This window comes from Patagioenas fasciata, chromosome 4 (assembly GCF_037038585.1).
Source record: "Patagioenas fasciata isolate bPatFas1 chromosome 4, bPatFas1.hap1, whole genome shotgun sequence".
NCBI lineage: Eukaryota > Metazoa > Chordata > Aves > Columbiformes > Columbidae > Patagioenas > Patagioenas fasciata.
Genome location: NC_092523.1, coordinates 947,981 through 975,564, shown reverse-complemented (window position 1 = coordinate 975,564; position 27,584 = coordinate 947,981). Strand labels below are relative to the sequence as shown.

Genomic DNA, 27,584 nt, shown 5'->3' with positions numbered 1-27,584 from the left:
GCCGGAGCGCCGGGGGCTGCGCGGCGGGGCCGGGGGCAGCGCCGGGGGCACCGGGAGGCACGGCCGGACCCAGCGGTCCCCAACCTGTCCCCACAGCCCAGAGGTAAGCGGCCGTGGGGCTCCGTGGCAGCCGGGGTCCCCCCGAGGTGCGAGGTGGGGCGGGGGTGTCACCACCCGGCCGGACGGGACGACTGGGGTCGCTCCCCAGTTTGAGGGCACTGGGGGGCTGGGGGTGTCAGGGCCCCGGGGCCTGTCCCCCGTGGGGACAGGGGCTGCGGGCTGGGGTGGGAGTGGGGGCTGTGCCTTGAGCCCCCCCGTGCCGCCGTGGGCACCGTCCCAACACACCCCGCCCTGGGGATACTGGTGTGACTGGTGGGGACACCACGAGAACCACGGGGACAGTGCTGTGACGTGCCAGCAGCGTGCGGGGGCTGCAAGTGCCACCGCAGCCCGCACTGGGGACATGCTGTGCTGGGGACATGCCATGCTGGGGACATGTCACTGGCTCCCGTGGCCCAGCCGTGGCCAGGGGAAAGGGGCGATTCCCACAGACGGCCATAGAAACGCGGATTCGGGGGCTCCCCAGCCCCGCAGCCGTGGTCGCTCACGGGGAAAACGTCTCCTCCCACTCCCCGCACATCTGGATCCCGGCCCCACATCTGCACTGAGGCCCTCGGGGACACCCTGCCCGGCCCAGCCGGTGACCCCACCGCGCCGGTGTCCCCTCCGCGCCGGCGATGCCGTGCCCAGGGCCCGCTGCCCCGAACCCTCCCAAACTTGTTTCCTTTCCCCGTTTCCGTGAGTCCCTGTGGAGGCGGAAATGGTGGAAAAGTCCTCAAAACCGCTGCAGAGTCCACAAAACCGCGGCTCCCGCACCAGCTGCTGGAGCGAGAGCCCGGAGCTGCGGGGAGAGGGGGCAGCAGGGCCCCCCAAAACCGGGGGGTTCGGCTCGTGTCCCTGGGGCAGCTGTGGGTGCAGGCAGGTTTGGGGGCAGGCAGCTGCGCATGCGGGCAGGTTTGGGGGCAGGCAGCTGTGTGTGCGGGCAGTTGTGGGTGCGGGCAGGTTTGGGGGCAGGCAGCTGCCCACGCAGGCAGCTGTGGGTGCGAGCAGGTTTAGGTGCAGGCAGGTTTGGGGGCAGGCAGCTGTGGGTGCGAGCAGGTTTAGGTGCAGGCAGGTTTGGGGGCAGGCAGCTGTGGGTGCGGGCAGGTTTGGGGGCAGGCAGGTTTGGGGGTAGGCAGGTTTGGGGGTAGGCAGGTTTGGGGGCAGGCAGCTGTGGGTGCGGGCAGGTTTAGGTGCGGGCAGGTTTGGGGGCAGGCAGCTGTGGGTGCGGGCAGGTTTAGGTGCGGGCAGGTTTGGGGGCAGGCAGCTGTGGGTGCGGGCAGGTTTAGGTGCGGGCAGGTTTGGGGGCAGGCAGCTGTGGGTGCGGGCAGGTTTAGGTGCGGGCAGGTTTGGGGGCAGGCAGCTGTGGGTGCGGGCAGGTTTAGGTGCGGGCAGGTTTGGGGGCAGGCAGCTGCCCACGCAGGCAGCGCAACCACTGCCCAGGATCTGCTGGAGGACACAAGGGCTCTGCCCAGCGTGTGCCCCACTCACACGCATGTGCACGGGAAGGGGGATCCCCTTGTGTCCCCCAGCTGGGATTGTGGGGTGCAGGGCTCACAGGGTACCCCAAAACCTCACCGGGTACCTAAATCCTCACCATGTACCCCAAAACCTCCCCAATGGGGTGCAGAGGCTGGGTGTCTATGAGAAGAAACCCCTTGGGGGGCGGGGGATGCTCTGACCCCTTGGGTCTCTGCCACCAGCTGCCAGGGCAGGCTGAGCCCCCTCACCGTCCTCACTGGGACCCCAGCAGGGGCCTGGCAGCTTGGGGACCCCCAGTGGGTTTGGTTTGCTGAGGTGGGGGTTTTAGCCCCCCTGAGCCCGAGGGGCTGCGCAGGCTCTTGAAATCCCACAGCCACGGTGAAAGGGCCAAAATATTGGGTCGTTGGAGCCTGGGGCCTCACTGCTCCCTCGTGCTCAGGTGGTGGGGACAGGGACACAGAGGATGTCCCTGCACAGCCCTATCAGGCTGGGACCCAGGGTGACAGACCCTGGGTTACCTCCAGCCAGGCCCCAGCAGCACGGGGTTGTCCGACCCACAGCCGGGACAAACGGACGCCAAACACGCCAGCTGAGCCCGAGCAGAGGTTTCGCTGGAGGAAAGACAAACTCCTGTGGCAGAAGGAATGTCCCCTGTGCACGTCCTCGCAGGGCACCAACACAGCCCAGCCTGATCGATGTAATAGCTGTAACCCCCCTGCATCACACCAGCACCTGCCCCGCTGTGGTTTGACCCGCAGCCTTCATCACACGCAGCCTTCATCACCCACCGCTCCTCCTTGCTCGGTCCCTGTGCCAGGGTGGCTGGAGCAGAAATCCCCTTATTTTGAGGAAAAACTCCCCACCTGCCATTTTTAGCACCAAGTTTTTCCCCTGGAGGCTGCTGGAAGCGGGACCGGCTGCGCGGGGTGGCTTTAGCTCAGGGCAGAGCCTGTCCCCGCTGAGCCCAGCCTTGTCCTGAGCCTGGTCCTAGGCCCAGCGCTGGTGGGACGGGCAGCCCGGGAGGCGATGGGAGCTCTGGCATCGGGCCCATCAGTCAGGTGGCAGCTTCCATGGAGAAAATCACTTTAAAGCATCACCTATCCTGTTTCCTCCTTGGGTTGAGCCTAAAAATCTGACCCCTCGCTGGTGGAGCGTCACTTCACACACATCTGGATCATGCACATCTGTCTGAGCTGCTTAATGAAAGGAACTGGGACCCCCTCTCACAGAGGCTCTGAAGCAGGACAGCCCCCACCCCTGTGCCCCCTACACCCCCTGTGCCCCGAGCCCCCAGGCTTTGGACTCTCCCACCATCCTGGGGGGCTTCGAGGGGGCCTGGAGCCTGGGCTCCCCAGTAACGCTCAGAGGGGGCATGGGGACCACTGCCATGCACTCCCTGCCCAGGGGACACGGGGACCCTGTCCCACTGTCCCCTCTCCTCTCCCACAGCGGGACGGCGTGGCCATGGCGATGCTGCTGGAGCCCGGGATGCAGAGTCTGAGCGTGGGTAAGTATGCGCCCCAGGGGGGCGTGGGGATGGGTGGGGGGTCCCCTGCGTCCCCCCCATCAGCAGAGCTGTGTGACACCGTGGCCCTTCTCCCTTCCCCTCCCCATACACCCCAGTGTCCCCTCCGCCCCCTGGTCCTCTCGCAGTCATCGTCCCACCGGGGGCACGGAGCACCCCCCCCACACCCCCTCACCCTGGGGTAACCAGACCCAGATGGGGGAGCAAACCCGACCCTAAAACTCCCCCCAGCAGCCACAGCAAAGTGGCGGCTGCACAAATGAACCCCCTGCGGCCCCCTCAGCGTCGCTGGGAGTCCAGTGCCCCCCCACTGGTGGGTACCGGCTCCGGCTCTGCCCCCACGGGAAAGGGGCTTCAGGGTGGGGTCCCCGGAGCCCCCGCTCCCCGTCAGCCTGGGCGATGCTCCCCCCGCGGTGGGGACCGCCCCCGCCCCCACCCCCACCGCGGGGCTCTGCCCACGCACCCGGGGGGGCGTTCCCGTTGTCGGGGATCAAATATTCATGGCCAGACGCGGGGTACAGCGAAAGGCACTTACGGAGCAGGTGTGAAGGGATCGGGGCTGTGTCGGGGGGAGCAGCCGAGCCCCCGACCCCCCCCGCGGGGGGACATGGGACAGCACTGTGCCCCAACACCGCCATGTGCCACAGCTCGGCTCCCGGCCCGGGACATAGAGCCGCGGGGGTCAGAGACCCCCCTTGTAGGACGGGGGTCCATGGCTGCTGGTGTGGGGGCCCCGAGCACCCCCAGTGCAGGCTCGGGGGCTGCCGGAGGGGCTTAGGGAGCAGCCCCTTGGGCGTCCTGGTGCAAACTGGTGGCAAAGTGGGGGCTGGGGGCATTCGCCAGGGGACAGTCATGGGCACAGGGGACCGGAGCCCATGTCTCAACACAGCCAGAGCTGGCGAGCTCCCTGGGGACAGTGACGCCCCTCCACCAGCTGCCCCGCCTGCAGCCGGAGCCCCTCGCTCGGTTCGTGCTTTCACAGGGCGGTGATTAATCCCCTGCGCTAATTGGAGCCATGTGGCCGCGGGAGCGCAGGCAGCGGGGCAGGGGGTCCCGTGGGGGCTCCTGCAGCCCCCCCAGCCCGGGCTGGCACAGCGGGGTTAATGGGGGTCCCCAGTACAGGGGGGATGCTGGGGGGCACCCGAGCAGACACAGAGCTGAGGGGTGTCCCGAGGAGGAGGAGGAGGAAGCACCGCAGAGCGAGGGCGAGTGCGCAGCCACCGCACCACAGTGCTGGCCTCACACATGGACCGCGCTGGTGCTGACCCCACGCGTGTCTGTGGGTCCCCACGTGTGTCACCACGGTACCCATCCCCACGCGTGTCCAGGGGTCACCACGGTGCCCACGCCCACGTGTGTTTGTGGGTCCCCACGTGTGTCACCACGGTGCCCGTCCCCACGCGTGTCCAGGGGTCACCACGGTGCCCATGCCCACATGTGTCTGTGGGTCCCCACGTGTGCCACCACGGTGCTCATCCCCACGCGTGTCCACAGGTCCTCATGTGTGTGACCACGGTGCCCATCCCCATGTGTGTCTGGGGGTCACTGTGGTGCCCATGCCCACAGGTGTCTGTGGGTCCCCACGTGTGTCACCACGGTGCCCATCCCCACGCGTGTCCGGGGGTCACCGCGGTGCCAACAGCTCCTGGCACAGGCTGAGCCTCCGTGCCCCAGCGTCACCACAGGTGCCACCGTGTCCCCCGAGCCGGCCGTCCCGCAGCGTGGCCGCGGCGCTGAGCCCAGCGCATCTCCCCTTGCCGAGCAGCCGGGTCTCCGCGCCCTCGTGCCTCAGTTTCCCGAGTTTCCCCCGTTCCCGCTGGACACAGCATTCCAGCCGCCGGCCCGGGGCAGCCCCCGGCACCCCTCAGCATCGCCCCGCCAAGCGCGTGTTTATGTGACAGTGGCTTTTCCGATTTAAAGCCGGGAGCCACCGCGTCCCGCTGTGCTGCAAACGCAGCACGGGCGTTCGGTCCTGACTCCTCTGTCGTTGTCACAGGGGGTGATTTATGGCTCTGCTGCTGCAGGACAGCGTTTAGATTTCTTAAAGCCAAGTGCAGAGCAGGCAGTCAGGAGACTGGACGCTCAGAAAATGAGGAGTTCAGTGGAATAGAATGGCAGCAGGGCTGGCTCCGGCTGGTACCTGTGCAGAGCTCCACCCCAGCATAGAAAACCACAAACTTCTCTGTCTTTACAGACCATTCACACCAGGATCCAGTCCCATAGCAGAACTTCCCCACCAGGTCCTTTGCTCCCCACTGGACCCTTTCCCCTGACTCCACGTGGCCTCTGTTTTGTGCAGCTGCAGACATTGGTTTTGGTCCATACCCCTGGAGGTGCCGTTTTGTCTGGATAAATCCTTTCTTCTCAGTGCAGTGCAAAATAGACCCCCCTGTGCAGATACCTGCAATGTCTCCATGTTAGCCCTGGATCACTGTTTTCCCAGTCGGTTCCGTTTTCCCAGCAAAGTGCAAGCTGGACTTTATTTTGCAGGCGTTTAGCGGAGTCTGCAGTCGCTCTTGGTAAATACAAGCAGGACCTTACAGCTTAAAACTATAGCAAATCTAGTCTACCAAGTAACGTGAATCAAAGAGTACACTAAAAATCATAGAAACGTCTATCTCTAAATAATCCATCGCATTTGGTGTGCATCTACTCGAGCTAAATGATGAGTATTGAACTCGAACTGGGCTCATCCACTGACCTCTGGGTAGCAAAACCATTGCCATACACTCACTTATTTAGCAGGGAGAGCTCACAGTGGCTCATCCAGGCGGTTGTATTTATGGAATGAAGTGGCTGACTCGTGGTCAGATTGCACACAGTAGGAAAAGTCTGCACGAGGCCCCTGAACCCACGACCCACGGGCGTTCAGTTCCAGTTCTGCTGTTTTGCTGATCAAAACCCCTCGATGTGCCAGGCAGGGTCCGTCCCCCCTCGGCCGGGTCATTTACAGAACTGTCCCCATCTGCAGCCGCCACCAAGGGTCCCTGTGGACACAGCTGGGAGGAACTGGGTTGTGGTTCACCCGCCTTCAGGTGCCGGCTCCGGGGGGAGAGCTCTGCCCCGTGTGCCCGTTCGTCCCTGGCACGGAGCAGACGTCGGGCCAGGGACTCAGCACCAAAACCCACCTGTGCCAGCCAGCTGGACCCCCCGAAACACCACGACTGACACTCCAACCCATCTCCCTGCCGAGCAAGAGCCAATGTCCCCGGAGACGGTCCCTCAGCCCCAGGGCTTTGGCCACTGTCCCCATCCCCTGCCTGAGCCCCAGAGCCAGCACCAGCTGCAACCAGCTCCTCACAACACCTGCGAGTGGCTCCTCATTTGCTAATTTAATTGGTGCTGATTAGACCCTTCCTTACACATGGTTGAAAACTGTGGGAAGCCTGCAGAGCCCCGACTTGCCACACAGAGCCCTGACTTGCCACACAGAGCCCCAAATTGCTGTGCAGAGCCCCCTCAGTGGCTTGGACCCAAACCTGCACCGGCTGCATCTCCATTGGGAAGTCATACATTGTCCTTGCCCTGCGGAGGGTCTTTGGGAGGGACAGGGGCCTGTCCCCCTCCTAGCCTCTCCCCCTGTGTCCCCAGGTGCCAGCGGTGAGCAATGTCCCACACCGTCCCCTCCCGGCTCCCCGGGGACGCCCCACGACAGCTGCAGCATCGCCCCGCTGACTCCCTCCCAGTCACCGGTAAGGAAATCGGGGTCCCCTGGGGGTGCTGGCGTCTGTCCCCACAGGATTGTCCCCTCTAGTCCTTCCCTGGGCAGTGCTCACCCCCCTGGTCTGGTTGTCACCACACACCCCAGGATCAGGCTCAGAACGGGTCAGGTTGTCACTGGGACCAAATCAAACCCCCCTTAGCTCTGGGGTCCGTGGGGCTGAGGGTCTTTCCCAGCACAGGGGAAGAGCTGGAGGAAGCACCAGTTTAACCCTTTGCAAAGCTCCTGGTCCCACTTTGCCCCCACCCAGCCACCCCAGGGGACTTCCCGGTGTGGGGGGGGACATGGGCAGGGAATGTCCCCCCGTGCTCGCTGTCCCTGCAGCTCCTGAACATGCACATTTCTGAGACAACCCCCTCGCCCGTGCAAATTCCCGGCGCTTTGCACAGCTCCCTAATGTCTGCGTTTAATCTGGGTGCGTTAAAAGTTAATGAGGCTTTTAGCTTTCCGTGTCTGTCCCACGCCGGGGGGGCCGCGGCGGGCGGTGACACAGGATGGGGCTCGCTGAGTGTTTGCGGCTGCTTCAGCTCCACCGGTCCCTGCCACCTCCCTCTGCCACCGTGGGGACGAGGGATGGGGATGAAGGCAGGACCAGAAACCCATCAGCCATGGGGACCCCCTGAAGCCAGAAAGGAGGAAGGAATTGTTGCCCCGAGGGTGGAGAGACCCCAGCCCAGGTACCCAGAGAGGTGGTGGATGAACCATCCCTGAGACATCCCAGGCCAGGCTGGACGGGCTCTGAGCAACCTGAGCTGGTGAAGATGTCCCTGCTCATGGCAGGGGGAACTGGGGAGCTGTAAGGTCCCTGCAACCCAAACCATTCTATGAAGCACCTAGGCCAGGAAGGTTTTTGGTTGGGTGAGCCCTGGGACACCTGGGACAGGCTCCCTTGGAGCGAGCTGGGGAGCAGGGAAGGTTTTGGGGAACCCCAGCTACAATTTACCGGGGTTCATGTGTGGAGGGCTCAGCACCACCCCAGCTGCAGAGAAACAGGGACCAGAAGCCACTGTGTCCATCCCTTGGGGCTGCCCAGGTCCCCGTGTCCCCTGAGCCCGGTTTTGGGGACAGCCACAGGGACCGCCAGACCCTGGTGCAGCCCCTCTCATAGAATCCTAAAGTAGTCTGGGTTGATTTGGAGCTGTGTGAGGGAGAAACCGCAGCATCTCCGCATCCCTTGCCCCGGCAGAAAGCGCAGCGCCCGCGGGCCCAATCCGGGAGAAGTTCCCCCTTTCCCGGGCTGTTCTGGCCCATTTTGGCAGCATCCAGCCCAGCCCGTCCGCTGCCGCTCCGGCCCGCGGTCCCTAACGCTGCCCTTGGTTCCAGCGGAGCGAGGCTCGGTCCCAGCCCAGCCAGCCCTTCGCCGTGGTGGTTGCCATCGACTTCGGCACCACGTCCAGCGGCTACGCCTTCAGCTTCGCCAGCGACCCCGAGGCCATCCACATGATGAGGTGAGCAGCCAGGTTGCCACAGGGCTTCTTCTGGGCCCAAACGGGCTGGAATTGGACTTGCTGGGAGGGGAGGATGGAGCAAGCTGGGCGGTGGACACCCCACCGCGATGGGTGAGGATGCTCGGGGATGTTGGTCCCATCTTTGTCCCTCTGGAGGTTGTGCCCACCTAAACTGATAAACTGGACGGGACCAGCTCTCTGGCCCTGAGGTTCACCGGCTCCCGTTTGCAGGAAATGGGAAGGAGGGGACCCGGGGGTGGCCAACCAGAAGACCCCCACCAGCCTCCTGCTGACGCCGGAGGGCACGTTCCACAGCTTCGGCTACACCGCCCGCGACTACTACCACGACCTGGACCCCGAGGACGCCCGCGACTGGCTCTACTTCGAGAAGTTTAAGATGAAGATTCACAGCACCAGCGTGAGTCCCTGGTCACGTCCCCACCTCCCCGGGGACCTGTGGGGACACGAGCTGGGCTGGGCTTGCAGAGAAAGCGGGTCTGGGGGGAGCAGGAATCTGTGAGGGCTGCAGATCCCATCACCAGCACCCATCTCCCCGGTTGCTTTACACCTGGCAACATTTCAGCCCTTTTTGGGGGTGAATTTTTGGTTCCCCCATCCCAGGTGGCTGTGGCTGCAGAAGCCGCATTTCAAACCCCTGTGCCACAGCATTTATGGTTGGATTCGATGATCTCGAGGGTCTCCTCCCACCCAAAGGGTGCCGTGATTTGGCACGGGGGACGAGCACCCTGCCCCGGGAACGTGGGCCGGAGCCGCGATGTGACACCAGCCACCTCCCAGCCACCTGCGTGTCACCATCGTCCCCTCGGCCCGCAGAGACAGCCAGGGCAGCGCCCCAGAGGAGCAGACACTGCACGCATCCCAAAAGGCCCCAGGACTCCTCGTCAGCTTGTTCTGTTTTCCCTGCCAAAAGAACGAAACAAGATCAGCTTTATAGCTGTTGATCGCCCAGCGCCCAAGGAAACAAACTGTGCTTGGGGACACGCGGTGTACATGAGAAAACACAGGATTTAACACGGAACTGAGAATCATCTCAGAAATTAACACCTGGGATGACATTAGTAAGATTAGGCAGTTACCTAGTGCATTGTTACACAGGACCAAAAATACTGATCCTGTTAGCACAAACAAGTCTCCAAATCAGCGGTAGCACGTGTCTATAAAGTTTACATACAAAATATCACTGTTTGTGTCTCTCACCCGTACAAGCTTTGCTCAAACGCTCCTTTCTCAAAAGAGCTGCAGGCTTGCCCTTGCGCCATTTGAACGCCAGCATTATTACCCACGCGACCCATCCTCTGCCCCCGCTCTTCCCGCAGGACCTCACCATGAAGACGGAGCTGGAAGCCGTCAACGGGAGGAAGATGCCGGCGCTGGAGGTGTTCGCCCACGCGCTGCGCTTCTTCAAGCAGCACGCGGTGCAGGTGGGAGCCCCCGCTGCACCCTCCCGCCGGGACCACCGGCCAGCGCTGGCCCTTGTGGCCAGGAAGGCAATGGTACCTGGGGTGGGTTAGACGGGGTCGTCAGCAGGTCAGAGAGGTTCTCCTGCCCCTCTGCTCTGCCCTGGGGAGACCACACCTGGAATATTGTGTCCAGTTGTGGCCCCTCAGCTCCAGAAGGACAGGGAACTGCTGGAGAGAGTCCAGCGCAGCCACCAAGATGCTGAAGGGAGTGGAGCATCTCCCGTGTGAGGAAAGGCTGAGGGAGCTGGGGCTCTGGAGCTGGAGAAGAGGAGACTGAGGGGGGACTCATTCCTGGGGATCAATATGGAAAGGGGCAGTGTCAGGAGGATGGAGCCAGGCTCTTCTGGGTGACAACCGATGGTAACGCAAGGGGTAATGGGTACAAACTGGAACACAAGAGGTTCCACTTACATTTGAGAAGGAACTTCTTCATGGTGAGGGTGTCAGAGCCTGGCCCAGGCTGCCCAGGGGGGTTGTGGAGTCTCCTTCTCTGCAGACATTCAAACCCGCCTGGACACCTTCCTGTGGAACCTCAGCTGGGTGTTCCTGCTCCATGGGGGGATTGCACTGGATGAGTTTCCAGGGCCCTTCAACCCCTGACATTGTGACTCTGTGACTCCTCCCCGAACGGAGCGCGGGCCGTGCCCATCACGCTCCCGCGTTCCCCCGGGGCCGGGGGTCACCGCCGCCTGTCGCCGCAGGAGCTGCGGGAGCAGTGCCCGGCGCTGCCCGAGCGCGGTGCCATCCGCTGGGTCATCACCGTCCCGGCCATCTGGAAACAGCCGGCCAAGCAGTTCATGCGGGAGGCTGCGTATAAGGTGAGGGGACAGGGGGGGACATTCCTGCACGGCCCCCCGCACCTACCCCCCTTTCCCTGCGTAACAGAGCGTGTCTGGGTGTCCTGGTAGCCCCACAAACCCCCAGCTCAGTGTGCGGATCAGTATTGTACCGTTACTGCCAAGTACCTATTAGTCTCTCTTATGAATTTCCTTAATCCCAACTCGAACGTGGATAAATGCAGCAGTTTCACCTCTGCTGAAGTTCATATTAATGAATATACCTGATTCTGAACATCCTCAGCATCATGAAGTTAAAAGCAATTTAAATATTCTGCGTAATACAGGCCCTAAAATGTCATACTAGCACTGAAGTTAAATTTGTGGGGACATTGTTAGAAGATTTCCAGACAAAAGCCACCATTTGCTGTTTAGATCGGGCATCACCCTTCTAGCTGCTGCGTATAGAGATTGTTAACGGTTGGACTCAGTGGTCTTAAAGGTCTTTTCCAGCCAAAGAATCATTCTGGTTGGAAGAGACCCTTAGGATGGCCGAGTCCAACCACGGAATGGTTTTACAGCTCTGTTCGCATGGATGTGCCAAGGCCAGGGATGGGGGACCCTTCCCGTGGCACCGTCACAGCACACAGGGACCCCCCGGTACCGCGCCACCTCCCCTGTGTGACCCCCCTGTCCCCTGCAGGCCGGGCTGGTGTCCCCCGAGAACCCCGAGCAGCTGCTGATCGCGCTGGAGCCCGAAGCCGCCTCCATCTACTGCAGGAAGCTGCGTCTGCACCAGCTGCTGGAGCTGAGCTGCAGAGCCCCGGCCGGCGGGCCCGAGCGCGCCATCGACTCCAGCTTTCGGCAGGGTGCCTGTGGGCTCTGAGGCTGGGGAGGGGGCCGGGGCAGCCCTGGGGGGCAGCGGGGGGTCCTGGGCTGAGCACCCTGTAACCCGGTGCTGGGGTGCAGACGTGGTGCATCCACCATGGTGCTCGGGGACCCCCAGCCCGAGGATCGGGCCCTTCCCCGGGTGGGGCTCTGGGAGCAGCCCCTGGACCAGTTCTGGTAAAAGCTGGTTGGGTTTCTGGGGTGTGCTGGGGAGAATCCCTGGCGGGTGACCCCCCCCGTTGTAAAGCGGGGGTAGTGATCCCTCACCCCCCCGTCAGGACAGGGCAGGGCTGGCTCCACTGTGGCAGGGACCCCCAGCCCATCACATCGTCTGGTGATGGGGGAAACTGAGCCAGGGACGAATGGGGCACCCTACCGAGGGGGGGCTGTGGTTGCTCCCCTCTCTCGCAGCCCTGGGGGGCCCTTCTCCTCCCTTTGCCCTCCCCCACCTTGAGCTGCACCCCGGGGCTCATTAATGAGGCTAATTAGTGTGCCATGTCCATCCTGGTGTGGCAAAAATAGGCCGGGGTGACGCCCCCAGCCTCCACAAACAACTCCCCACCCTTCCGGGCTCCTTTGATGTCCCCTGCCCCGGGACGCGGGGGGAGCAGAGGAAACCCCACCCGGGCTGGGGACAACAGGGGAAGCGGTGGCATCGCCCGGGGCCACCCGTGCACCGCGGGATGGATGTGGGGGTGTTGGGGGGGCTGGACCAGTTCCTCCTCCACACTGGAGCTGGGGGGCAGCGCTGGGTGTCCCAGTTGGAGGGGAGCAAGAAACCAGCGCTCCCAGCGCGGTTCCCGCCGGCAGGGGGTCCCAGGGATGCTCCTGCCCCGCCCCCCCCCAGCCTGACAGTGTCCCCCGCTCTGTCCCCAGCGCGGGAGCAGCTCCGGCGGTCCCGGCACAGCCGGACGTTCCTGGTGGAGGCGGGAGTGGGGGAGCTCTGGGCCGAGATGCAGGCAGGTACGGACAAGATTGGTTCAATTTGGGCTCCCCCGGGGGGAGCGCAGCCCAGGGCCGCGTCCCCGTGTCCCCCAGCCCACGGGCGGGTGTCCTGGGCTCAGCCTGGGGGACACCCCGCGGCGGGGACGCACACGGGACCCCAGTGGCCGCCGTCCCCGCCGCAGGTGACCGGTACATCGTGGCGGACTGCGGGGGGGGCACCGTGGACCTGACCGTGCACCAGATCGAGAAGCCGCAGGGGACGCTGAAGGAGCTGTACAAAGCCTCAGGTGCGCGGCCCCCGGGACCCCCCCGCCGCGGTCCCCGCTGTCCCTTGCAGGGTTGTGGCTGGGCTGGTGGCACCACCTGGTGTCCGCGGGGAAAACGACAGGGGAGGGGGGCCGGGGAGGGAGGGAGGGGGTGATGAGCTGGGGGGGGTCGGGGGTGCTGGGCTGGGGGGCTCAAGTGGGGCAGGAGTGCTGGGTTGGGGGGGTGACAGGGATGCTGGGCTGGGGGGGGCTTAGGCGGGACACGAGTGCTGGGTTGGGGGGTGACAGGAACAAGGCTGCTGAGTTGGGGGTGCTCAGGTGGGACAGGGTGCTGGATTGGGGGGGGTCAGCTAGGAGAGGATGCTGAGTGGGGGGGGCTCAGATGGGAGACAGGGGTGTTGGGGGATCGAGTGGGTTGGGTGACAGGGATGTGGGGGTGGGCTGGGGGGGTCGGGGGGGTTCAGGTGGGACAGGGGTGCTGATGGGAAAGGGGTGCTGGGTTGTGGGGTGACAGAGGGACAGGGTGCTGGGCTAGGGGGTCTCAGTTGCACAGGGATGTGGCTGGGAGAGGGCGGGGGGCAGGGGGGGCAGGGGGACCAGGGTGACTGCAAAGGGGACAAGGCAGAGGCTGATGCCCACGGGACCCTGGTTTGGGGACACAACCCCCCCCGATGTCCCCACATTCTGTGGATCGCAGCCCCCAGTGCCCCCTGGGCACTCAGGGAAGGCACAGGGTGACACAGCTGTGACATGTCCTGGTCTGTGGGACGTATCCTGACCTGTGCCCGTGGGGTCCCCACCCTGCTCCTGGGGGGCACGCAGAGCCCCCAGCCTCAGCCCATCTGGGGGGTGACATTGTGGGAGAGGGTGGCCGTGCACCCCTGGAGAAACGGGTGACAGCCACCAACCCGGGCCGTCCTGCAGAGCCCTGCCATGGGGGGACACTGAGCCCCTCCAGGGACCCCTGACAGGGTCCCCTTTGTCCAGGGACCTTTGTCCGCTGTCCCCACCGCCACCCTGCTCCTGGGGGACATTTCCATGGCCACTGCAGGACCTGTCCCTGTCCCCGGGGCCAGCCCTGGGTGGGGGGCTTCCCTCCATGTCATCCCCCCCATAGTGGGGCTGGGGGGGATGCAATCTTGCATAAAAAGTGCCCTGGCTTTGCTGGTGATGTTGGGGGGGCCTGGGGCCATGGTGATGGGGGATGCAGGAACATGGTGATGGGGGATGTGGGCACACGTCCCACGGGGACACTGCCTGACCCAAGCCCCTCCTCGTTCCCAGGGGGTCCGTACGGGGCCGTGGGGGTGGACCTGGCCTTCGAGCAGCTGCTGTGCCACATTTTCGGGGCGGATTTCATCGCCACGTTCAAGGCCAAGCGCCCGGCGGCCTGGGTGGACCTGACCATCGCCTTCGAGGCCCGCAAGCGGGCGGCCGCCCCCTCCCGCGCCAGCCCCCTCAACATCTCCCTGCCCTTCTCCTTCATCGACTTCTACCGCAAGCACCGCGGCCACAACGTGGAGACGGCCCTGAGGAAGAGCAAGTGAGACCCCGGGGGGCAGTGGGGTTTGGGGACCCCTGGGTGGTGTGTGACCCTTAGGGAGAGCAAGTGGGACCTGCAATGGGGGGACAGCGGGGTTTGGGGACCCCTGCGGGGTGTGTGACCCTTAGGGAGAGCAAGTGAGACCCTGGGGGGCAGTGGGGTTTGGGGACCCCTGCGGGGTGTGTGACCCTTAGGGAGGGCAAGTGGGACCTGCAATGGGGGGTCAGTGGGGTTTGGGGACTTCTGTGGGGTGTATGACCCTCAGGAAGAGCAAGTGAGACCCTGTGGGGGGGCAGTGGGGTTTGGGGACCCCTGTGGGGTATGTGACCCTCAGGAAGAGCAAGTGAGACCCTGGGGGGCAGTGGGGTTTGGGGACCCCTGGGGGGTGTGTGACCCTTAGGGAAGGCAAGTGGGACCTGCAATGGGGGGACAGTGGGGTTTGGGGACTTCTGTGGGGTGTGTGACCCTCAGGAAGAGCAAGTGAGACCCCGGGGGGCAGTGGGGTTTGGGGACCCCTGCAGGGTGTGTGACCCTTAGGGAGAGCAAGTGAGACCCTGGGGGGGCAGTGGGGCTTGGGGACCCCTGTGGGGTGTGTGACCCTTAGGGAGAGCAAGTGAGACCCTGGGTGGGCAGTGGGGTTTGGGGACCCCTGCGGGATGTGTGACCCTCAGGAAAAGCAAGTGAGACCCCCTTGGGGTGGTGGCAGAGTTTGGGGACCCCTTGGGAGCACATGGCCCCAGGGGGACTTGAATTGGGGGGCACAGGCAGCTGGGGTGCTCTGCTCATGGGGCTGCTGGGCTGGGGGAGGATTGGGCAGAGGTTTTGGCAAGGGGCAGCCTTGACCCCTCTGTCCACCCCCAACCCCTCTGTCCCCCCCACCCCTCTGTCCCCCGCAGCGTGAACTTCGTGAAGTGGTCGTCGCAGGGGATGCTGCGGATGTCGGCGGAGGCCATGAGCCAGCTCTTCCAGCCCACCATCAGCCAGATCATCGCGCACATCGGTACGTCCCGGGGGCTGCCCCGGCCCCTGCGTGTCCCCCCACAACGGGTGTCCCCTCTGCAGGGTGACACGGCCCCCAGCCCCGCCCACCGCCCCGCTTTGTCCCTCCCTCCCCAGCTGATCTCCTGAAGAAGCCGGAGGTGCAAGGCATCAAGTTCCTTTTCCTGGTGGGGGGGTTCGCCGAGTCCCCCATGCTGCAGCACGCGGTGCAGGCGGCCTTCGGCCTCACCTGCCGCGTCATCGTCCCCCAAGACGTGGGGCTGACCATCCTCAAAGGCGCCGTCCTCTTCGGGCTCGACCCCACCATCGTCCGCGTGCGCCGCTCGCCCCTCACCTACGGCGTGGGGGTGCTCAACAAGTTCGTGGAGGGGAAGCACCCGCGGGAGAAGCTGCTGGTGAAGGAGGGCAAGAGCTGGTGCACCGACGTCTTCGAGAAGTTCGTGTCGGTGGACCAGTCGGTGGCGCTGGGGGAGGTGGTGCAGCGCAGCTACTGCCCCGCGCGGCCCGGCCAGCGCCGAACCATCATCAACGTCTACTGCAGCGCGCGCGACGACGTGCTCTACATCACCGACCCCGGCGTGCGCCACTGCGGCACCGTCAGCCTGGAGCTGGGGGACACCGGCGGGCCCCCCCGCGCCCGCCGCGAGATCCGCGCCAGCATGCAGTTCGGGGACACCGAGATCAAGGTCACCGCCATGGACATCTCCACCTCCAAGACGGTGCGAGCCACCATCGACTTCCTCTCCAACTGAGCCCCGCGCGCTCCGGACCCCCACCCGCCCCCCCCGGCACCGCGGGACCCCCACGGGCAGAGACCGAGCGGAGCTGTGAGCTGACACCGGGCTGGGCCCCCCTGCTCGGGGACACCCCGGTGCTGCCCCCCGGGAATGAGGGGGACTGGCCCCCCAGCATTGCTGAGCGGGGACCGGGACTCAGGCTGCCCCCCAAATAGGCGTAAGGGCCCCCGCCAGCCCCTGTAAATACCAATATGAGCATTTTCTGTGCCCTCACATTCCCATATTTTACCTATATTGCACATCACCGCACAGCTGGCAGCTCCCCCAGCAGAGCCTGATGGGGACAGTGAAGGGGACAGTGAAGGGGACAGTGAAGGGGACAGTGAAGGGGACAGTGCCCCCACCCTCACCTGGACTCCTTTTATGTAGAGAGGGGGGGCACTGACTGCGCTAAGCCCCCACCTCCCAGAGTGCACAAATCAATGGACGTGACCCCCCTGTGCAGGCCCAGGAGCCCCTGAACCAGCCCAGCACTGCGGGAATGGGGGAGCTGAGTCCCCCCAGTGTCCCCTGTCCCCTCCCCGGGTATCACCTGTGTCCCCCCGTCACAGCAGGTTTTAATCAGCTCCCACACTCTGGGGGTTGAACGGGTTGATCTGACCTCCAGAACCTTCTCAGCTGCAGTTTATTGTTTCCCTCTATAGATTTTCGTACTTAACCCCCCCCCCCCCCCACACACACACACAGAGCCGTGTGTATATATACAGCTCTATATTTATATATATATATATATATATATGTAGGCACATAAAGCCTCCTGTTGCTTCCTGAACTGAGCCACTTCTTGTACCGCGGGTCGTACCGGGGAAAAGAAGAAAAATAGGGAAAAAAGGGAAAAATAGGGAAAAAAGGCAAGGCGACTAAGGCAACGGCTGCGCCATGGAGGGGGGGACAGGGACACCGGGGACAGGGACAGTGGGCCCAGGCTCCAGCCCTGGGGACCAGCCCCCCCACCAGCTGGATCCTGCCCCCATCCCAGCTCCAAACCCCGCTGGGAAAATGTCACCGTGGGGGGGTCCCTGTCCCCAGGTGTCCCCTCACCGGGGGTGAAAGCAGAGGGACAGCAGCAGCAGCCAGGGGCAGAAGCGGGATCCCCCCCGAGGCGCCAGCAGATGCTCCAGCATTTGGGGGCCCCCAGAGCGGCAATGACAGCTGGGGGGGCCGCAGAGCTGCAGCCCCCGGGCTGGGGGAGCTTTGGGTGCGTTTCCTCTATGGTTACTTGTTTCCGTTCCCCTGGCGGGGGCGGCGGGGGCCGGGGGGGTCAGTCGAAGCCGTGCCAGTCGCTCTGCTCCGAGTCGTACTCCAGCTCGGCGCCGACGCAGCGCACGCCGTCCAGGAGCATCGGCGTGCCGTGGTGCCGGTCTGCGGGACGGGACATAGGTGGGGACATGGGACAGGGATGGGGACAGGGATGGGGACAGGGATGGGGATGGCACAGCCACCTCCCCCCAGGGGCTCCCGATAGCTTTTCAGGGGGGTTTTCAGGCTCGTAAGTGCTTGGCCTCCCCACACGGTCCCCACATGGGTTTGGGGTGAGAGGGGCAAGGGGGTGGCCCTGACCTCCCCACTGCACCCCACTCCATGAATCCTTTGGGGGAGCAGCTCACAGCCCCATCCCCTGTGCTGGGGAGTTTTGGGGTGAAAGTTGTCTGGTTTAGACAATTTCATAGAACACCTGCAGTGGCTGAACTGGGAGAACTGGGGGGAACTGGGATGGGGAGAATGGAGCTGGGTCCAGGGGGACATGGGGAGAATGGAGCAGCACAGGGAGGATGGAGCGGGGTTTGGGGTGCAGGGGGGCGGAACAGGATTTGGGGATACAGAGAGGATGGAGCAGGGTTTGGGGTGCAAAGAGGATGGAGCAGGGTTTGGAGACACAGAGAGGATGGAGCAGGGTTTGGGGACACGGGGAGGACGGAGCAGGGTTTGGGGTGCAGGGGGACAGAGCAGAGTTTGGGACACGGGGAGGACAGAGCAGGGTTGGGGGACATGAGGAGGACGAAGCAGGGACTGGGGACACGGGGAGGACGGAGCAGGGTTGGGGACACGGGGAGGACGGGGGAGGCTTTGGGGACACGGGGAGGACGGAGGAGGCTTTGGGGACACGGGGAGGACGGAGCAGGGTTTGGGGACACGGGGAGGACGGAGCAGGGTTGGGGGACACGGGAGAGGACGGAGCAGGGTTGGGGGACACAGGGAGGACGGAGCAGGGCTGGGGACACGGGGAGGACGGAGGAGGCTTTGGGGACACGGGGAGGACGGAGCAGGGTTGGGGGACACGGGGAGGACGGAGCAGGGTTTGGGGACACGGGGAGGACGGAGCAGGGTTTGGGGACACGGGGAGGACGGAGCAGGGTTTGGGGACACGGGGAGGACGGAGCAGGGTTGGGGGACACGGGAGAGGACGGAGCAGGGTTGGGGGACACGGGGAGGACGGAGCAGGGTTGGGGGACACGGGGAGGACGGAGCAGGGTTGGGGGACACGGGGAGGACGGAGCAGGGTTGGGGGACACGGGGAGGACGGAGGAGGCTTTGGGGACACGGGGAGGACGGAGGAGGCTTTGGGGACACGGGGAGGACGGAGCAGGGTTTGGGGACACGGGGAGGACGGAGCAGGGTTTGGGGACACGGGGAGGACGGAGCAGGGTTGGGGGACACGGGGAGGACAGAGCAGGGTTATGGGACACGGGAGAGGATGGAGCAGGGTTGGGGGACACAGGGAGGACGGAGGAGGCTTTGGGGACATGGGGAGGATGGAGCAGGGTTGGGGGACACGGGAGAGGACGGAGCAGGGTTTGAGGACACGGGGAGGACGGAGCAGGGCTGGGGACATGGGGAGGATGGAGCAGGGTTTGGGGTGCAGAGCAGGGTTTGGAGACACAGAGAGGATGGAGCAGGGTTGGGGGACACGGGAAGGACGGAGCAGGGTTTGAGGACACGGGGAGGACGGAGCAGGGCTAGGGACATGGGGAGGATGGAGCAGGGTTTGGGGTGCAGAGCAGGGTTTGGAGACACAGAGAGGATGGAGCAGGGTTGGGGGACACGGGAAGGACGGAGCAGGGTTTGGGGACACAGGGAGGACGGAGCAGGGTTGGGGACTCCCCTGGCCCCCAGCAGCCCCTTACCCATGACCCGGGCTTGAACCGTGACCTTGACACTGGCGCCTTCGCCGGCCTCACTGGCCAGGAGCAGCTCCTCCTTCAGCACCCCCTCCCTGTGCGCCGTGTACTCGCACTTCACGCTGTGCCCTGGGACGCAGAGCACAGAGAGAGATACACAGACACATGTGGGCACGGAAAGCCTCCTGCTGTTCCCAGAACTGAGCGGCTCCTCCTCACCCTCGTACCGCAGGTCTTACCAGGGGAAAAAAAAGGAATAGAATTTAAAAAGAAAAAGCAAAAAGGGGAAGAAGAAAGGAAGGAAAGGGTGGAAAAGGGGGGAAAAGAAGGAAAAAGGGGGAAAAAGAAAAGGAAGGGGGAAAAAAGAAGAAGAAACCGAAGAAAGAAAAAGAAGAAAAAGAAGAAGAAGAAGAAAAAGAAGAAGAAGAAGAAAAAGAAGAAGAAGAAGAAAAAGAAGAAGAAGAAGAAAAAGAAGAAGAAGAAAAAGAAGAAGAAGAAAAAGAAGGAAAGAAAAAATAAAAAGAAGAAGAAGAAGAAAAAAAGAAAAAGAAGAAGAAAAAGAAGAAAAAGAAATCAAAAGGAAAACCAGCAGGTACCAAGGCAATGTGTGCGCCGTGCGGAGGGGCCAGGGTCGGGCACAGCACAGGGACCCGGGGACAGACCCCCTGCTGCACAGCGCCGCCTCCCACCGTCCCCTCCACCGCCACCCGCGCTGCGTCCCCAGAGCCCCTGTCCCACAGCCTGGCCCTGTGCCCGCGCTGAGCCGCCAGCCCCGGCCGCGGAGAGCGGGCAGACCGGGCTTAAGTGCTTTGCTGGGCCGGGGCCAGCGGCAGCGCGGGAAGAGCCACAGCCCGGCCCTGCACCAGCACCGCGGCTGCTGTCAGCACAGCCGCCTGGCCCCGCACCGCCACCGCCCGGCCCGGCACCGCCACCGCCACCGCCCGGCCCCGCACCGCCACCGCCCGGCCCGGCACCGCCACCGCCACCGCCCGGCCCGGCACCGCCCGGCCCCGCACCGCCACCGCCCGGCCCCGCACCGCCACCGCCCGGCCCCGCACCGCCACCGCCACCGCCCGGCCCCGCACCGCCACCGCCACCGGTGTCAGCAGAGCCACCGCCTGGCCCTGCACCGGCACAGCCACTGGTGTCACCCAGAGCCGTCTGTCCCTGCACTGGCACAGCCACTGGTGTCAGCAGAGCCACCGCATGGGATCCGCCAAGCGTCCCAAGGCACTGGTGGTGGCCTCAGAGCAGGTCCTGTGTCCCCAAGACAGCTGTCACCAAACCCAGGGTGACACCAGAGCCACCCTGCGCAGTTCTGCTCCCGTCTCTCATGGCCGGGCTGCTGTTTGAGCCTGGTGCGTGCTGGAGCAAACCCTGTCCCTGTCCCCAACAGCCTGATGGTGCCAAACCCTGTCCCTGTCCCCAGCAGCCTGACGGTGCCAAACCCCGTCCCTGTCCCCAACAGCCTGATGGTGCCAAACCCTGTCCCTATCCCCAGAAGCCTGACGGTGCCAAACCCCATCCCTGTCCCCAACAGCCTGCTGGTGCCAAACCCTGTCCCTATCCCCAACAGCCTGCTGGAGCAATCCCTGTCCCATACCCAGCAGCCTGACGTGCCCGCTGGAGCCAACCTTGTCCCTGTCCCTGTCCCCAGCAGGCTGCAAACCCCCGGCTGCTCTTTGTCTCTGCAGCAACAAGAAACAGCAGCTGATGGACATGCATTGGGGAAAACAGAGCATTTAAGCTCCCGATTGCAGACGATAAATTGCAGATGATAAATCGGGAAGGCGGGCGCGCAGGGGCTGGAGCTGCAGCCGTGGGGCAGGGGCGGTCGCGGGGCCCCAAGCAAAGCCCAGCAGCTGCTTTGCGAGCCACGTGTCAGTGCTCAGGACGCAATTCTCCTTTTCCCTACAACCAGAGAATTAGCAAGAGGGCTGGAGGCACGTAGAGGTGACTCCCCCTCGGCGCTGGGCACAGGCAGAGCGAAGTGCTACAAATCCCGCGGGTCTGGGCTCCGTTCCACCCGTTCCTGGATTTAAACACCCCAAAAGCTGCTCAGCCCGTGCCCAGGTCGGGCTCGGCCATGGCTGCAAACACTGATTCATTCTCTATGGGGCAGAGCTGCCCGATGTTTGGAAAGCGCTTTGGGGGACACTCAGCCACCAAGGTTCCCATGAGGCAGCAATAAAATCCATCCCCAGGGTGTCCTGGGGGGCTCCGAGGTCCCCAAGCGAGAGGAATTGTCCCCAATGCCTGGCAAGGGCTCAGCCCGCTGGCCACGGGTGCACCAAGGCACCCACCACCCCATGGAGATACCCGGTGTGTCCTCCCCACGGGGGACAAAAGGGGGTGACAAAAGCGGGGGGACCTTACCTTCAGGCAGGGGGGTGACGGCGATGACGCGCAGGTTGAGGTTGGGGACGGGGACGGCGCAGATGTCCCTCCCCAGCCGCTGCAGCGGCGGCAGCTGGAACGTGATCTCGTACTTGTGCAGGATCTTCAGGAACCCCACCTGCGGGACACGCGGGGGTCACACGGGCGCTGGTCACACGCGGCCATCCCGTCCCCGCCGGCCCACCCTGGGGACAGGGACCCCCTGCGGAGCCCGCGGGAAGGCGGGGGCACCCGCTGCTTCCTAAATAATGGGGAGAACGTAACAAACGCACCTAAAGCAGCAAAACCAACCAGTTCTGGGCAAAGCCCCCGGAACAACCACCCCCGGGCGCTGCGGGAGCCCGGACCCATTTTCCCAGCACTGGCTGTGCTTCTGGCTTCTAAAAGCCCAGATGTTTCCAGGATCACGTCTCCAAAGCTCATTTATCCAGCACCACGATGAAAACCAGAGCCCCGAGGGAGCCTCTGCCGCGGGGTCCAGGCTCCGGCGCGCTCCAAAATGCCATTTTGGGAAGGGAACAGCGGGTCCCGCCTGCGGCAAAGCTCGGAGCCACCAGCAGAGCCGCCCGAGCCCAGGGCTGAGCCAGGATCCGGCCCGGGGATGCAGGTGTATAAATACATATATAATACGTATGCACACCTACACATCGATCTATACACATAAATATAAACCTCATGCGGTGTGTTGGCACGTTCCCGGGCACGAGCGGCTCGGTAAAGATGGTTCATCCCCCCGGGGCCACCAGTCCCCAGCACCCTCTGGGAGCCGCCATAGAGGCCAAGGCGGTGCCACCCCCATCCTGTGGACATGGGCACATGGCGGGGGGGCTCAGCCGGCTCCAGGGGACCAACCCCCCCGCGGCCCCAACCTGACCCCTCCAAACCGCAGGAATCGGGTGCTGAACGGGTGAACCGGGAGCAAAGCGCCCACGTTTGTACCTGCACCCTCGGGAGCGTCACAGCTGTCCCCAGGGAGGGACGCGGGTTCTTGGGGTGCTCCCAGCCCCGCCTCGGCACACCAGGGAGCTGGTGGGGTCAGAAACACCCCCAAATATCTGAGGAGTGTGATGGGGCGAGAACAGTGTCCCCCCCCCGATGGAAACCACCCCCCAGGACAGCCCCAGCCCCATCGGGTGCAGGGACAGCCCAGGGTGGCACCGGGACCCCCGTTGTCCCCCAGGCCCCACCTTGACGAGGAAGCTGCCGTCCTTCTCCTGCGTCACCATCACCGCCGAGTCGTGGAGCTTCTCGTCGAAGCGCACGTGGCCGTGGGTGCCCTCGGGGGGCTGGCTGGGGGCGAAGCGCACGGCCCCCCCCTTGGCCTTGCTGCCTGCGCAGGACAGAGCGCCAGTGTCACCCCTGCCCGCCTGGGACACCACCCCCTGTCCCTGTGTCCCCCTGGGGATGGAGCATCGTCGGACATGGAGGGGTTTCCCCAGTTTCCCCGTCTTGTTTCAGAAACGCCCCGTGCCATGGGCTGGGGAGGGGGCACAGGGACACTGGTGACAAGTGGTGACAGCGAGGTGACCCTCAGAGCAGGGGGGGCACAGGGACCTGCCGCCAGCCCAGACGCTGTGGGGGTCCCATCCGCCCCCCCAGCTCAGCAGCATTCGCTCACCCCCGTGGTTTTCTCCACGCAGAGGAGCAGGACAAGCGGTGATGTGGGCTGTGCTGGGGAGGGGACCCGGATGGGACAAGGACAGGGGCAGGACAGCTCCCCGGGGTGCAAATCTGACCTGCGTGTTGGGGAGCAAACCCCACAGCATCCCAGGAAAACCCAAAACATCATGTCCCTGCAAGGACAGGCACCTGTCTGGGGACACCGAGGGACGCGGCCGCACAGAGGCACAAACGCTACCGAGCCCTTTTGCTCACACCTGTGCAACGTGTCCTCTGCGAGCCTGCCCGAAAAGGCAGCCCCTCCTGCGGCCCCTCCTGCGGCCCCTCCCGCTCGGGACAGCCCGGGACCCCCGGCCCCTCGCACCCATCTGCCCGCAGCCCCGAGCAGATTGTCGCCTCCTCGAAGAAAAGGCTCTTTGTGCCGGGCCCGGCTGGGAACGCCGCGGATTTAATAACCCGGCATTGTTCAGCCGGAACAGCTCGGCAGAAATCCCCTCCCGCGGGGGGAACGGGGGCTCGGCCGCGCGCGGGGCCACGCGGGGAGGGGGACACGGGTGGGACCGAGACCCCCGTGACGGGGCACGGGCACCCGCTGCCCGTGAGGGAGACACCGGGACCCCCGTGGGTCCCCAACGCCGGCTGGGAGCTGCGGCACCGGGCGAGGTCCCAGCCCGTGGTTGTCACCCGGGTCCCCGTGGGTGACGGGAGGGTCACCGGGACCCGCCGCGCCCCCCGGGCACCGGGGACAGAGCGAAGAGGCGGGAGCCGCGACCGGGCGCACAAAGGGAGCGGCACAAAGAGCCTCCTCGGTCTTTGTCTCGGCGCAGCGAGAGCCGGGCGCTGCCGCCGCCGCGCACCCCGTAGCAGCCGCCTGTCGGGGTCCCCTCCCGGCACGGCCAGAGCCTTTCGGGGGGGCGGCTGGAGGCTGGGAGCACCGCAGGAGCGCCCCAGGAGCACCCACCGCCTCCCGCAGCAGCCCTGCCCGGGGTGGGGGTGCCGGGGATCGCGCCGGTCACCGGAGCGGGGATGGCAGATGAGTGGTGCCAGCAGAGCCCCCGCGGAGCCCCCGCCCCACCACCAGCCCCCTCAGTGGGTGCTCGCTCACAACTCACAGCAAAAAAACAGCAGCAATGTCGCCCCCGCAAGTCCCCTGGCACCTCCAACCCGCCCGGCTGCTCCCTGGGCACGGGGGGCAGCTCCAAGCAGTGCTTGAGTCCCTGGCTGGGGACACAGGGACCCCCGGCAGGGCTGGGGACAAAGGGACTCCCCAGCAGAGGGACACCCCGGCAGGGTTGGGGACAAAGGGACCCCCCAGCAGAGGGACCCCCCGGCAGGGCTGAGGACAGAGGGGTTTTGCTGAAAAGGAGCATCAGATTTGGAGGCTGGCCCAGGTCCGGGCAGGCAGCCCAGGAGGGGCTGAGGTGCAGCGTGGCAGGGGGGGACACCGGGACTCACCCTTGCCAGCCGTAGCCATGTGTCCCCGCAGCCGTGGTGTCCTTGTGTGAAACTTCAGAGGCGCGGGCAGGAGGCCATGCTGGCCTGGCTGCCAGCGCCGGAGCTGGGGGGGGAACGGGCAGCGTCAGGCAGGGTGTTCGGCTGGTGCCAGGGCCAACCGAGCACCGGAGACACCACGGCACGGCGGGCAGGATGCGGCCACCACGCCTCCCAACCACCAGCACCCAGCAGAGCGCCTCGTGCCTCAGTTTCCCTATGTCCCCTCCCCGCAAAGGTTCCGGCAGCCCCACACCGGGGAAGCCTCATGTGCTGCCAACAAAAAGGCGGCCCCCAAACCCTTCCCTGGGGCCAGTCTCTCCCACACAGCCCCACCAAACAGGGGGCACCCAGCAGTACCACCAGCCCCAGGGTGGGCGCTGCCCCTGCACCAAGACAGGGGGAACCACCGGAGCCGAGCTGGGGGTGACGGGGCTCACGGCCCCCACATGGGGGTTTGGGATCAGACACCCCAAAAACGCCTTTGGTGGAAGATGATGCTCAAACCTTCCCCCCGCGGCGGGGCTCAAACAGCCCCCCTGCCCCTCGGGAGCCGAAATACGGGCTGGTCCCACCGCCAACATACCCTCCCACGGCCGGGCCCCCCCGAGGAACCCGCAGCGGGAGGCAGGTGCCCAAACCAGCCCCGTCAGCAGCTCAGCGGCCGAGCGCAGGGAAATCCACGGGAAAAGCGTCAACGGCGTCAGCCGTGGGGGAAAACAACAGAAAGACAAGCGGAGCTGGAAGGGCGGGGGCTCCCGGGGCTGGGGGGGGCCCAGAGCCCTGTCACAGCCCCCACACCGCACGGTGCTGCTGCCGGAGATGAGATGATCAGCACGGAAAAGAGCCGGGAGGGACGAGCCCAGGATTTGGGGACACCTGAACGGACACGGAAACGGGGCCATGGGCAGCTCGGGGTGGGAGGGGACCTCGGGACAGGACACGGCCCCACGGCGGGGCTGGGGTGGGCACCGTGTGTGGGCTCACACCGGGGGAAACGCGCGGCCCACGGGCTTCCCGTGTCCTTGCCGGGGTCAAGACCCCCCCGGCTGCATCCCCGGGGTGGGGGACACCCCACGGACCCCACGGAGAGTCGCACCCCACGGACACCCCCTGGCACCCCGGGTTCAGCCCCTTCCTGGTCTCCCCGGCACACCGAGGCCGGGGGGAGCGGCGAGAAGGAGGCGCCGGCGCTGCCGCGCGTCCCCCCCGCCGGGTGGCCCCAATCTGCCTCCGCCATCACCCGCGTGGCCCCGGTCTCCGTCACGCGTGGGTGTGGGTATCGCCCCCCGTGTTTTCACCCCCCCGCCGGCTCAACTCCGGTGCTGCGAGAGGGGACGCGGGGATCGGGCCCCAGCCTCGACGCTCCCTTCTGCGCAACGGTTGGCGGGGTGATCATCCCGCCCCAGCCCACCGGGACCCCACCGGAGCGGCTATGCCGGGAGGGGGCAATGCGGGGAGGTGCCCCCGCCGCCCCGGGCAGGGGAAGGCCCGGGGATCCCCCTCTGCCCCCTCCCGCTGCCGCTGCCCCCGCTCGTCCCGCACTCACCCCGGCCGGCGCGTCCCGGACACCACCGCGCTCCCCGCTCCCCGCTTCCCACTACCGGGACACGCCCCCTTCGCTCCTATTGGCCCCGGCACACCCTCGGCCTCCCGCATTGGTCCGTCCCCTTGACGGTTACGCCCCCAAGCCACGCCCACCGGCTGCGGCTCCGACGGCACCGCCTCCCGAGCGGCCCCGCGGGGCAGGGTCGTCTCCAAGGGGCGGGACCGTCGCTAGGGGGCGTGGCGAAAGGCTGGGGCAGCCAATGGGAGGCGGGCGCGCACGGCGTAGGGCGCCACGTGTGGGCGGGGGTGCCCACCTGGTCCCCCCACCCCCGGTGATGCGGTTGCCATGGCAACTTGCCATTTCCTGGCAATTTTTGCTGCTCAGACCCCGGTCTCCGAACCCGGCCGAGCTGCCACAGCGCAACGACACCTCGGTTAGGCTGGAGCCGGCGGTGGGAGAAAAGTGAGGGAAACAGCCGGGAAACCCCGGTGACAAAATCCTCATTTTCAGGTTATTTAAGAAAAAAAATTATAACAGCAAAACCCCTGGCACAAGAGGTCTGGGCAGAGCTTGGGCTTGGGAGGGGGAACGGGCACTGGCCGTGGAAGGGCCAGACCCTGCCTGGGGCTCGGGCTCCCCTGGCACAGCCGCACCGGCTCGGTGGTGCCACCACCTCCCCCGGCACATTCTGGTTCTCCTGGGTTGTGGGGGACACTGGCGGGTGGCCGGACACCGAGCTGGGATCCAGGCGTGATGGCTGCGCAGGGCCAGCTCATCCTGTCTCACCCCATCTCCATCCCATCGAGGGGACACGGAGGCACCAGCTGGGAATCATAGAGTCATAAAATCACAGAATCATTTTGGTTGGAAAAGCCCCTCAAGCTCATCCAGTCCAATCATAACCCATCCTGTCTCTGCCCCCTGTCCTGAGAACCTCCTGTCCGTCTGTCCAGCCCTCCAGGGATGGTGACTCCAGCACTGCCCTGGGCAGCCTGTTCCAATGCCCCACAGCCCTTTGGGGAAGAAATTGTTCCCACATCCAACCTCGACCTCCCCTGGTGCAGCTTGAGGCCGTTTCCTCTGCTCCTGGCGCTTGTTCCTGGGGAGCAGAGCCCGACCCCCCATGCTCCAAGCTCCTTTCAGGCAGTTCAGAGATCAGAAGGTCTCCCCTCAGCTCCTGTTCTCCAGCTGAACCCCCAGGTCCCTCAGCCGCTCCCATCACACTTGTGCTCCAGCCCCTCACCAGCTCCGTTCCCTCCTCTCCACTCGCTCCAGCACCTCAAGGGTTTCTTGGCCTGAGGGGCCCAAAACTGCCCCCGGGACTGGCGATCTGGGCTCCGCAGTGCCCGGCACATGGGATGGAGGGACCCGTCGGGGCAGCAAGGCTGGGAAAGGTGATGGGGACATGTCCCCACTGGGAAAACGTCACCGGTTCCCT

At 65.1% G+C, this 27,584-nt stretch overlaps 2 protein-coding genes across 2 annotated transcripts; one reads left to right on the top strand and one right to left on the bottom strand.

Moving 5' to 3' along the window:
• HSPA12B (heat shock protein family A (Hsp70) member 12B) lies at positions 1 to 16,742 on the top strand. Its single transcript, XM_065837210.2, has 13 exons — positions 1 to 103; positions 3,031 to 3,088; positions 6,698 to 6,798; positions 8,151 to 8,275; positions 8,507 to 8,693; positions 9,613 to 9,717; positions 10,458 to 10,574; positions 11,236 to 11,401; positions 12,297 to 12,383; positions 12,548 to 12,652; positions 13,916 to 14,174; positions 15,071 to 15,174; positions 15,291 to 16,742. Exons 2-13 carry the CDS (start codon positions 3,046 to 3,048, stop codon positions 15,923 to 15,925), a joined length of 2,034 nt encoding a protein of 677 aa, XP_065693282.2. The 5' UTR covers positions 1 to 103; positions 3,031 to 3,045; the 3' UTR covers positions 15,926 to 16,742.
• Positions 16,667 to 26,240, bottom strand: ADISSP (adipose secreted signaling protein). Its single transcript, XM_065837211.2, has 6 exons — positions 26,147 to 26,240; positions 24,562 to 24,664; positions 22,674 to 22,816; positions 21,466 to 21,604; positions 19,096 to 19,218; positions 16,667 to 17,332 (listed from the first exon to the last, which is right to left on the bottom strand). The coding sequence occupies exons 2-6, from the start codon at positions 24,578 to 24,580 to the stop codon at positions 17,232 to 17,234; spliced, it is 525 nt and encodes a 174-aa protein (XP_065693283.2). The 5' UTR covers positions 24,581 to 24,664; positions 26,147 to 26,240; the 3' UTR covers positions 16,667 to 17,231.
• Between the last annotated feature and the right edge of the window lie 1,344 nt (positions 26,241 to 27,584).

Coding starts and splice junctions, on each gene's coding strand:
- HSPA12B (XM_065837210.2), top strand. CDS start 3,046: ATGGCGATGCTGCTGGAGCCCGGGATGCAGAGTCTGAGCGTGG. Junction 6,799..8,150: donor TGACTCCCTCCCAGTCACCG/GTAAGGAAATCG, acceptor CCTTGGTTCCAG/CGGAGCGAGGCTCGGTCCCA. Junction 12,653..13,915: donor GGAGCTGTACAAAGCCTCAG/GTGCGCGGCCCC, acceptor CCTCGTTCCCAG/GGGGTCCGTACGGGGCCGTG.
- ADISSP (XM_065837211.2), bottom strand. Junction 21,605..22,673: donor ACGGCAGCTTCCTCGTCAAG/GTGGGGCCTGGG, acceptor CGTGTCCCGCAG/GTGGGGTTCCTGAAGATCCT. Junction 19,219..21,465: donor CGTCACCCCCCTGCCTGAAG/GTAAGGTCCCCC, acceptor TCTGCGTCCCAG/GGCACAGCGTGAAGTGCGAG.